Raw genomic sequence first — 12,563 nt, 5'->3', positions numbered from 1 at the left:
CAGCAGGCATTACTAAATGGAGTTTCTAACTGGCAATTCTCTAGACCAATGAAATCACAGGTCTTGTGACTTCAAAACAAAAACTAACAAAACAGCACTGAAATATTTCTTAACAAAGAACTCACTTGCACATTATTCTATTTGCTACTACTTTCTTCACTATTTTTTTTGGGATTTTTTTTTTTTGCCTTTCCCATAAAAATACTGAAATTTCAATGTAATTCAGCTTACTATAGAATGGAATTTGGCAGAAAGTAGCTCTTTGTGGGATCCTGTTCAAGTCACTTATGTATCCAGAAGATATTTCAGAGTCAAAAGAACTTAAAAACACCTAATAATGAAATTCTATGGCATGTGCCCCAAGGATGATACCATAGGTGGTCTTCAGATTATGATTAGTTTCCAAATAAACTATGAATATTTTACCTGAATCTACATAGCCTCAAATACCCCCAAATGATAGCATTCGTTACAAACTATTTTGCCTGGCATTCTAGTTCCTCCATTATCTGACACTAATTTATCCTTACATTCTCACTTCATATTACTGTCCCTCCCCAATCATGTACTCTATATTCCAATTAAACTTCACTTTCTTATCTCTGCTCATATTATTCCCTATACCTAGAATGTCCTCCCAAGTTTCACCTAGAATTATTTCCCATTCCTTAAAGTCCAACTCAAATGTTACCTCTTTTATGAAACTTTTTTGATGTCCTTAGTTATTTTTTACCTTCTTATTCAGACCTCACATGGAACCTTGAATCCACTCATTTCACAACACTGTATGTTATAACTGGATTTCATATGTCCTTTAAAGTTTTCAAGCCTTTTATGAATAGAGTAATATTTGATCTTCATAAAAATCCTTATAAGGTAAAGATTACAGATATTACCCCCACTTTATAGATGAAGAAACCAGGGAGAGAGGTTAAATGATTTGCCCATGGTTCTACATTAAAGGTCAAGGGTTGAATTTGAACCCAAAGCTCACTTGACTCCAAATCTAGGACTCTTTCTACTAGGCCACATTGCCTCTAATTTTGCAGTTTGTACCCCTACTAGTGCATTCAGGGTAGACATGGATCCTGCATTTTACTATACTTGTAGCTTCCACAGTGCCCACATCATGTACACATCGGTTGGATACTAAGTGCTCATTAAATAAATTACAGTAGTGAATCATCTGAAAGAATACCTTACTGATGGCAGGCATACACATATGGCTGACACCTTAGGCAGCCACTTTTCCCTCCCCACTACAAATAGAGACCTGATGGAAGGATATTTAAGAATATTTTGGTATATCTAAGGAAACAGCAATGGAGTATGGAATTAGTAGAACTGTATGTGATGAAATTTTATGCTAATATGTCTGAGGCTTTGGAAACCAGAGACAAAAATTTCAAATATGCTTATGACATTGGGTAGCCCTAGGACCTTGAGTGGAAAACTTATCTTCCTGAGCCTTAGTTTTCTTCATGTATGGAGACTAGTGCTTAGAATATCTACCTCATAGAGTTCATCTTAGGGAAATATTTTGCAAACCCTAAAGCACTATATAATATGAATGATTATTTAAATAGTGAAGAGTTAAAATGACTATTCATATTTCTGTTTGCAACTATTATTATAAAACATTGATATTTATTTTAATAAAATCTAGTCAATGCTATGTGGAAGCCTTTGAGGAAAAAAAAATTCATTGATGCAACTTTAGAAATATTATCCTGTAAATAGAATTTTCTGGCATTTTGGATAAAACATTAATTTTTAGGCACAAGATTAATATCTTTCAGGAACTGCAGAATAAAGAAAATATTAAATTATTATTTTATAGCATAATAGGTAACTTAAAAAGAGGAGGGATTAACCATGTAGGAGTGGGATATAAATGAAATCTGAAAAAGTTGTTCAGGTAATTACTTCTAGATGTGAGGAATCTGCCTTTTTGCCAAGGCATTTAAGATGAAATTTGGTGGAAATATTATGGAACACACTTTCCCTATTCTCCCTGAAAACCAATGATTTAGCATTAGAAGGCAACTGAGGTACCTTTCAATCCAGTCCTTTCATTTTACTGAAGAGGAAATTGAGACCAAGCGAGGTGTAGTGATTTGCCCAAGGCAACGCAGGGATATGTGGCACAGCCAGGATTCAAATCCAAGTCCTCAGACTCAAATACTAGCACTCTTAGCATTAAAGCTGCTTGTCTGCTCTGAAATCTTCTTCACATCTTTGTAATTTTTTTTGTATTCTTAAATGTTCCATTTGAAATGGAACTCTTTTTGATTGGAAGCTGGATGGCTGAAAAGATTTTGAAATGTTGGCATTGGCTGTTTATTCTCATAAATGTCATGTCTAAGGCATGCAATGATGCTCCTGAATGATCATAATGAATGTTCCTTAAATTATTCTCTATTTTTGGGATGTGTGTATAGGGAGGATGAGGAAAAGCAGAATGGATGATCAGATAGACAAAAATAGAAATGTAGATAGGTCAAATACAAAGATTAGAAATTGAGCAAATCCTTGTTGAGCTTATGCACTGCATTAATAGACAGCTGCACATGGCTTAAGTACTATGTAATAAATAAATTTGAGGAATGCAGATATTTCTCTTCAGTTCAAATACTGATATGGACCAAAAGAGATTCTCAATTAAATTACTAATGTGCTGCTATTTAGATGATAATATCTCTGAGGCCAGAAGAAGTCACTCAGCACATTGGACAGACCTCAGGAGATTTTCCAGAAGGGTTTATATGAGTTACATAGGTTAAGAGAAGATGTAGAGGTTGCAATCTGCATTATTACAAGCAGTACCCCACATTGATGAGATTATAGATCAAAGGAAACATCAAAGTTTATACGGAAAACATGAAGAACTTCATAAAGAAACCAGTATTACAACAAAACGCAAAGGGAAAATGAGTCAAGAGCTAGATAGCATGGTGGAGAATTTTGGATTTGAATGAAGAAAGACCACAGTTTGGATCCTGCTTTATATCTTTAATAGCTGTGTGGGCATGGTTCACTTAAATCCTCTCAGCCTCAGTTTCTTTATCTGTAAAATGACAATAAAAATAGATACTACTTCCCAAGTTCACTGTGAGGATAAACAAAAGTATGTGACGTGCTTCACAGGTTTTAATGCACCACGTAAGTGCTAACTTTTATTTGCTAATGTATAGCATTTATAGTATTCCCTCCCCTATTGTAGTTTAGAATATTCTTTTAAAAATTCTAGTGTTGTAAGATTTTATTTTGCTTTTATCACTATCTTCATCAACTGCTATATTTTCTTCCTATACCCTTAAACCGCTTTATGTCATTATTTACATAAAAGATTATGAAGCCAAACTAGTTAAAAAACTGTATTAAGGCAGAAAATATATTAGAAGTCCCACAAACGAGTTTCCTTGAAAGGAGAAAGGACTTATAGATGAGGCAAAATATTTATTTTCTCATTAGGGTTGCTAAATCATACCTGTTAGGTCCTTTCTGAATGATTTTGTTTTCTGGATACGTGAGTAAGTGGTTGTTTTTGCAGCTAATTTAGAAAACATTTTCAAAATTAATTTAATTAATTTGACTCAAGAACATTCAAAGACTGGCCCAAGTTAATGGAAGGACAACATAAGGTTTTGCATTAGCATGCAGAAAGTATGTGGCAAAGTGCCCAAAACTCACTAGATTACAAAATGGAATGCTTGGTTGTTTGTTTGTTTGGGTTTAGCATATAAAAAACTATGAAACACACCTCTACTTACAAAGAATGCATAATAATCATTTTATGACCATTAATTTATGTTCATCAGAGTTTGCATTTGTCCTTGGTAGAACCCAACCAACCTAATCTGAAAAAATGTAACAATTCGTGGTTTGCAACACAAATTACATGTTTTTTTACATCTACAAATATTATTACTTACTTGCAGCCATTTCGAGTACATTGTCCTCTTCCAGAGCAGAATTTGAGGCACGATGGACCAATATAAACTGCCAAAGGAAAACAAAGGTTTGTGTAAATAAAGGCTATGTTACTGGAAAATCTAAAGCTACCACCCACATGTGGAATAATTTTATGAAACAAAAATACGAAGTACTTTACTTTATATGTACAGTACATGACCCATATTTGTGGAAGTTCAGGGAAACTGAAGATGACACATGGTGTATTTGTGACAAGTTAATTGCTTACTAGAGTTCAGAGATAACAATGTTCAAGATTTTGATACATATTACATTGGGAAGAATAAAGGATACTTTTGATTTTGACTCTCCTTTGGGCAATCTATTTTCCCCAAACTACTTAAAACAAAATATGTTTATTTTCTTACTAGTCATTTTATTTTTATAAGAATCGTATTTTTTTTCCTTGGGGGAAAAGAGTGTCACAAAAGAGAATCTGGATATGCCAGCAAAGGATCAGTGAGATATGCTTTCTTGAAATTTCCAGCTCTATTTGCTATCACAATTGGACAACAAATTACTTAAGATTCTTAAATATATTTCTAAAGTTTAATCAACTTGGGGAGAATAACAAACCTCTTGAATACTTTAAAAACACCCATTGCCCCAAGGATGTTGACATAATAACAACATAATCTTTTTTTTAAAATCACAGCATTCCACTGATTGTGTGAAGATTCAAATCCAAATTTAGATCATAAATTCAGAACTGAAAGGTTCTTTTGAGGTCTTTAGGTCCAACTTCCTCAGAAAAATGAGCTAAAAAGAAGCGAAGTCACTTGCTAAGTGCCACAGAGCTAGTTGGTATCTCAGCTGAGATTTGAGCCCATGTCTTCCTGCCTTCCAAATGCTGTGCTCTCTATCCATTATGTTATGTTATTGTTCAACACTGGGAAATAAGAACACAGCAATATCTGTGAGAAAGAAGGTTGTAAGTTACAAACTCTACTGGAAACTTGTATGCTTTTTGTTTTCTCAGTATCAAACCCAACACCATTTTTTTGTTTGTTTTTTTACTTGCTCTTCAAACTAGGCTTGAAGCTGGTATGACTTCCTGCTTCTTGTCGACATATAACATTTTTCTTCTGAACCTAGCATCCCTGGCAGTTGAGCATCCCACTGTCTACTGGAAGTTCACGGTAAAATCTAGCCATTCTGCTTGTATACTTCCCAAATACGAATCTTCCAGCTGTTGCCTTTTCTCATTTCCCAGCCTGTGCCAAAAAAAGGCTGTCGAGTCTTGTTCTTGGTGTGGTCCTACCTTGGCCTTGCCTCAGGATAGAACAAGATCAACAAAATGTTAGCATAGGTTTTTGTGCTTGGTTTTTGGATGGATGACGCTGATGACAAATATGGTACTTATACCAAGCAGAAGTAGCCCTTGGCTGCTGGATGGACTACACAATATATCTAATTAGCACTCAGGAAAGTGAAGCCAAGGAAATAACCACTCTCAGTATGTACATGGGTACCATTTTTCTCCCCAGAGAAAATCTAATTCAATGGCCCCAGGCATACATGTCTTATGGTTTTTAGATGGGCTAATTTGCTGTGCAGTTCAGGACAGCTTAGAGGTGATGCCAGGTAGTTCTCCAAACCTACTAAACTGGGCATGCAGAGTGCTTAAAAAGTCTCCATCAGAATGAAAAATGAACATCCCCAAGACATTAACTAAAATTTAGTTTTAACAAAAGTATTCTTTGTCACCACAATTTTCTAACCAAGAGTTTTAATGGATTAAAGATGATCTTAGGTTGCAAATTTTTTTGATGATGAACAAATAATTTCTTTTTTTTCTTGAGGCGATGGAAGAAAAAAGCAAATATTTTTCTCTGTATCACCACTTTCATCTTTTTTTCCTCAGAAGAATCCCAACAACTTTACTCAAAACTTAATAACAAACAACAGTGGATTTTTCCTCTTTGTAACCTACATGCTAGTTTTAAGTTAGGTACCAATATGGTTGTCTGAATATTTTAAAGAAGTTTCTGAAAATTCTTTCCTTATAAAAAAGAGATGATGTGGCAATCCAGAAAAAAAATTAGACTTAGGGTCAAGATATCTGGGTTTCAATCCCATCTCTCCTTGAATTTCAATTTCCCTACCTGCAAAACTGAAGTCATAATTCTTGCATAACCTATTTTACAGGGTCGCTGTAAGGACAAAGCTCTGTAAACCTAAAAATTCTATACAAGTATAAACTGTAATTAAGCAGCATAGACACTGAATCTGACTCCATAATAATAGACGACACACACACACATATGTACATACATACATAGACATATTTCCCTAGCAAAATTCTGACATCCACCAGTTTACTTTTCTTCACAGTTTTATTATTTTAACATATAACTCTCTGTTTTCAGGAAGGACTTAGAAAAGATTCAGAAGGAATCAGGAAGGAAAAAGGAATCACTCATTAGTGAATTCTCACAGACTCCCTGAAGGAGGCAAGTGTCACGTTCTCCATCTTGCAGATAAGACAGAGAGCTGGTTATTGCTCTTTTGAGGCAGTTGCTTAGGTTGAGCCTGAGGCAGTTCCTTGCCTTTGTTGAGGATAGAATTTAAGATTTCTTACTTCTAGGTTTGCGTTATGGCAACACTATTAACTACAGTCATTTCATTTGTTTAAACTTACAGTGACAATGCATCATAGACTGTTGGTGGCAGATTACTAACTATAAGCATGAGACTATAACATCTTCCCCAAAGAGTTATCTTGACTTCCCTGTATTTGGAATTTCATGCATTTTAAAAAATTCATCTTCAGAGATGTTCCCAAAGTCAATTCAATTCCACAAAAATTTATTTTGTGTGTAAGACATGAAGTACACTGTGCCATAAAACGTTTAGCTAAGAAAAGTTTCATGGAACTTATAGTCCAATAAGGGGGTCAGAAGCATACATAGATAATGAAAACACACTAGTACTTGATCAGTGCCTTAAAGAGTTAAGAAACTATGTGCTATGAGAGTCCTGAGGGTAAAGGTTGTTACCAATCAGAAAAAGCTTCATGGTAGAGGAAGCATTTGAGTTGGACTTTAAAAGACAAGAAGAAATGTGACAGATGAAGACTGGAACAAGGATGTTTCAAGCCTAGGTAAAAGCATGAGCCAAGGTATGGAGGCAGGAAAGTTCAACATGTATTTGGAGGTCAGAGATTAGTTCAGTTTACTTGGAACACAAAATTAATGACTGGGAGCTATACTAGATAAAATGGGGAACATAAGTTGGCATGATATTATGGGATGCTAGGAAAGGATTAAACTTTAGTTGACAGGCAATAGGGAGCCACTGAAGGTTGAATTTTGTGGTGAGACCAGAACAGTATATGAGAAAAAGAAATCTGGCAGCAATACGAAGGAAGGATTGGAGGAGCTTTGGGAGGGGAGGCAGGAAGTCCTATTAAGGGACTATTGCAATGGTACAGCTGGTCTACATTGGAGTGGTAGCCATGGGAATAGAAAGGAAAGAACATTTGTGAGAAACGTTGCAGACAGTATAGGCATATTTACACTCTCATGAATCATTTAGGCTTTGCATTTTGTTATAGTGATGGTGTTTCTTTATGAAGGTCTTCTGTGTTTAGCATATGAGCATCCCAGATGTTGTGGCAGCCACTAAGAGAAGAATAGGCCTTATTTTAATAGTGCAGCATGGAATATATTTATGTTAATTCGATGTAAACAGTTGAAGGGAATGTTAGGCTATCCCTTGTCATCAAGCCCGGGAGTTTGAGTTTCGGAGTTTTAAAAACATTTTAATTATGTATGTTGCAAAATACCAGGACCTTTTATTGCTGACTCCACTGCCTTTTCTGATTGCTTATCCCTGGGTTTCCTAACAGAAAGCATAGGCACAAAGGAAGAAAGAGTGTTTAATGAATTTCAGGGCTATAAACTTCCAAATGTGGTGAAGTCTGTGCTGAACTAACAGAAGTGCAGGAAGAGTTTACATCAATGGTATGTGATTATAATAGGCATAAATACTAACTATTATCAATCGCCCACATGTTTCCGAGGATTGGGCCCATTTGTCTCCAGCGAATCCTGGTGTCCTTGGTTAGTGCTGCATTAGGGAGAGGGATAGTTATTCGGTTCCACCTGCAAGAAATTGAACACACGAAGTTTAATTCATGGCTAAGTTCAGATTATCATCAATTACTTTAAGCACAAGATATTCTGCACATATTGTTGGACGTAGCTATTTTGCTAATAATCTCTCTTTAATCCATTTATACTTGTTCTCAGATGCCCATGGTACAGTAAAAATAACTCTAGATTAGAAATCAAGATCCTAGATCAGGTGTGCCATTAATTACTTTTGTGACTCTGGACAAGTGTACCCTCTCTGGGCCTCAGTTTCCCCATATAATTAGAAGTCTGGACTATATGATCTCTAATGTCCTTCCAACTCCAACAAGATGAACCTCTGACTAAATTATTATGCATCCAAATTTATTAGGGATAATTTTTAACTGCTTGGTCCAACAATCTGTTAACTTATTATGACCTCTCTATTGACCGAAATTATTATGCATCTGAACTTTTTATTAGTGATCATTTTAAACTGACACATACCTGCTAAAATGCACCTCATGGTAAAAAAGGTAATACTTTTTCTAATTTCCAGTTTTCTCATGTAGAACTTCATACTTGATTCAAACATACTCTTCATTTTTAAAGTTGGTGTGAAATCCCTAGGTAGATTGCCTACAGCTGCTATGTAGAGACAGGATGTCTATTTACAACCTATCTTAAGAGAGTGCCACACAGCTCAGATTGTCCTTCTCAAGGTAAAGTATATCAAATAGAATCAAGGAAATAATCTATCTCTTTGGCCAACTTTTATACCTTTTGAAGACTGGTATGTGGGCAGCTAGGGGAGAGTGCCAGGTCTGAAGTCAGAAGACTCACCTTCGTGAGTTCAAATCTGGCCTCAAACACTTACTCAGACCCTGGGCAAATTACTTAACCCTATTTGCTTTAATTTCCTCATCTGTAAAATGAGCTGGAGAAGGAAATGGCAAGCTGCTCTAGTATCTTTGCCAAGAAGACTTTAAAAAGGGGTCACGAAGAGTTGGATATGATTGAAACAACGGAACAACAAAAAGTATTCTGCTTGTGTTTGTATTTTAAGCACTTATAGCACTACTCCATAATATTTCTAACTCCACTGAGGCTTTATAGTGATCAGAGGGGCATAGATTTAGAGCTAAAAGAGATCTTAGAGGTCACTAAGTCCAACATTCTCATTTTACAAATGAGGAAGTTGAGACTAGAGAGGTTAAGAGACTTGTCTAAGGTCACACAGCTAGTAAGTTCTGCAGTCAAAATCTGAATTAGAGTCTTCCCGACTTCTAGTCTTCTGCTTTGTCTATTTTGTTTCTCACTTGCCTCAATGCCAAGTTCATAAAGTGAAAATGTATGAGCATGTGAGCATGGAAATAAGAAGGGGCTGACCCTCTGATAAAGATAGCTGCCAGAATAAAGGCAGACTGCCGAGCTCCTGCACAGAGCTAAGTTGAATGGGAGATTTGATTTAGTGTGAATTACAAAATGATACCAGATTACACTTAATGCAAATCAAAATTGAATCACTACAATGTATATGAGCTAGTCTAGGGTCTTACCAAACTGCTACATTATTAATCTGCACTAGTTTATTGTCATGTTTGGATGTGATGTGCTATTAGATCCCATATTCACAACAGTTGTGTTAAGATTTTTGAAGAAGAATCCCTAAGAAAATGCAAAAAAGAAAGAATTCCTGAGATAACAATAATGGTGCAAAAAGAGAAAGAAAATGTTTTTTATTCCATTACAACAAAAAAACTGATGTGATCGAAAGGCATCAATACGGTCACAGTAATTCTAAAATAGGATAAGATGTCAGCATGCCTGACAATACAAATTATAAAAAATGCAGGTACAGTAAAAGAAAAAAAACCAAATCTTTATCAGCTTCCTGTGGTTTGCAAACAACTACAGGGTAAAGAAAGGTCTAGTGATAGAAGTGGAGTGTCTTTTAGCAGTATTTATTGAAAACTGCAATCAAAAATACAGAGCAGGTATTTAGATAAATGCTTCCAGTTTAAGGCAGTGAAAGAAAATGGATATCAAGTAGAGAGTGAAGACAGTTCTACCGAAAGTGCTGATGGGTTTGATCACTTTAAAAAACTGGGTTCAATTGCAAAATGTTAAAATGACCAAAGAGGTGGTCAGTGCAGATGAAGACACTCTGGGAAGTTGCTCTGGAGAAAATAATTGAGAGCAGATACACTGATCAACAGTTTTTTAATGTGGATGAAATAGGCTCATTCTGGAAAAGGAAGGCTTTTAGAACTTACATTTCAAAGAAAAAAAATCTCAAATTTGACTTAGAGTGTCTAAGGTCACTTGACGATTTTTTGGGGAGATAATGCCAAAGGGATTTTAACTCAAAACTGAGGCTTGCCTATTGGCCCCCCAATCTTTGTACTTTGAGAAGCTGTAGCCACTGGTCACTTCGAGTTCTTTGGTAGTTAAATAATAAAGCATGGATGATGAAAGGAGTTTTCAAAGATGGGTTCTCAAGTCATTTGAGCCCAGCTATTGCAAAACATCGCAGGGACAACAATATTGCATTGTCAGACAACATTACCGATTTTAGATAATGCCCTAGCTCATTAAACTACACCTGTGTGAGAGGTTGATCACGCAAATTTACTGACATACAGATAAAGTGATCTGTATCTACCAACACATGTATGAAGATTCACAGAAGGAGAAGATAGCTCAGTATACACTGCTAAAATACTTTAAATTACAATGATGATGTTTCCATCATATCCTAAGTGCAGGGTTATTTTTAAATATGATATTCAGTAATTTAAAATGTTTTTAATTTTGCTTTTTATAATTGCTACACTATTTTGTAATACACTTGAACCAGAAATACATTTTCTTATCTTTTGTTATGTTAGCAAACATGAGAAACTTTATTTTAAAAATTTTCCATTGCATATTTCTATTGAGTTGGAAACAATGACTATATTTTACATATAATTATAACTCTGAATTCAAATAATGTGACTATTTCATGGGATTCATTATTTGCCCTAATTGGGATCTAGCTGTTGCTACTCCAGTAAAAATGTGAAATTAGCAGCAGACTAATGATCAAGAAATTCAAGGAGAAGAAACAGCAGCAAGTTATTTCTTTCATTTCAGAACTACAGAAAAAGTTGGTCAGAAGTTACGGGAAAGAAGGAAGAAGGTGCCACAGAAGTTAATGCCCCTTTAAGCAAAAAAGCCGGCAGCCTCCAAGCACAACCAGAGATGGTTGTAGTCTACAGGCATGTTTTTGGGTTGTACTTAAGAGAGCTGAATACTCCTTATAGTATTGGAAGTTAGAACACTTCATGGTGGTTGTAAACCTAGAGTGGGGATGCTGAAAACCAGCAGGAGAGGCAGTGACCAATAGTATGCAGAAGAACTTTAATGATAACATCCCAAGCATTCATGGTCTCTGATATCTCTAGCACAATGTCTTAAGAAGCCATTCAGGGCCCTGCAGATCCAGCTCTCAGAATCTCAAAGACACAGGGGAAGGGAAGCTAATCATGGGAGGTAAAGGTCTGTGAAAGAAACCAAGTGACTCAGGGCAAGATTATTGTAGGGCTGAACAACCCATCAGAAAGGACAACAGGAAACAGAGTTTGCTCCCAAGACAAAGCTCCAATTCAGGAATTAGAGAGATGAGTAAATCAAAGTAGACAATACGAAACATTATGGAAGTTCTCAAGATGATTCAGAATCCACTGAAAAAGGAGAAAGCAGTTCCAAAACAGCTATGAGCAGAGATTTGAAGGAAGAAATGTATTTTCCATAAAAATTACATAAGTATGAATAAGAAATGAAATGAGATAAAAAATATAAAAGCTCTGGGAGAAAAAACTGGAAGGAGAATTAGCTGAGAAAAGAAAATTGTAAACTTTAATACAAAAATGGAATACCTGAAGAGTACAATAGGCCAAATACAAATCAATGACTACATTAGATAGTAAGAAGATATTAGAACAAAATCAAAAGATTTTGTATAAAGTAGAAGGATATGTAAGATATTCGATATTAAAACACTGACCTAAAAACAAGTCAAGGATAAATAATTTAAGACCTATAAGAATCACTGAAAACAGTTATTAAAAAGTCTGGTTAACATATTTAAAGAAATAATAAATGAAAATTACTCATATTTATCAGAATCAGAGGACAAAGTAAAGATAGAAACAATCTATTTCACAAAAGGATCCCCCCAAAGAAAAGGCCAGGAATATCATAGTCCAAATTCGGAGCTCCAACATCAAAGACAAAATATTTCAAATATCCAGAAAGAAGCATTTTAAAGACCAAGGAATCACAATCAGGAGCACAAAAGACCTGTAAGCTTCTACTACAAATGATAGGAGATCTTAGAATACGATATTGTAACAGTCAAAAGAGACAGGCTTATATCCAAGAAGAATGACCTGCAAAGTTAAACACAGATGGTAGCATTGAAAAATGGCACTTCAATGGAACAAAAAATCTCCATGCATTTCTGAT

General features: G+C 35.4%; 1 protein-coding gene across 2 annotated transcripts in view; it reads right to left on the bottom strand.

Moving 5' to 3' along the window:
• RELN (reelin) overlaps positions 1-12,563 on the bottom strand; it is a 553,318-nt gene that overhangs the window by 180,971 nt on the left and 359,784 nt on the right. For both annotated transcript variants that reach the window (XM_072653135.1, XM_072653136.1), the window contains exons 16-17: positions 7,972-8,081; positions 3,936-4,002 (exon numbers count right to left, since the gene is read on the bottom strand). In XM_072653135.1, the coding sequence (XP_072509236.1) occupies positions 3,936-4,002; positions 7,972-8,081 (177 nt within the window). The remainder of the gene's footprint in view (positions 1-3,935; positions 4,003-7,971; positions 8,082-12,563) is intronic.

This window comes from Notamacropus eugenii, chromosome 3 (assembly GCF_028372415.1).
Source record: "Notamacropus eugenii isolate mMacEug1 chromosome 3, mMacEug1.pri_v2, whole genome shotgun sequence".
Lineage (NCBI taxonomy): Eukaryota > Metazoa > Chordata > Mammalia > Diprotodontia > Macropodidae > Notamacropus > Notamacropus eugenii.
The sequence above is the reverse complement of the archived record's forward strand: the minus strand, read 5'-3'. Positions and strand labels throughout refer to the sequence as shown.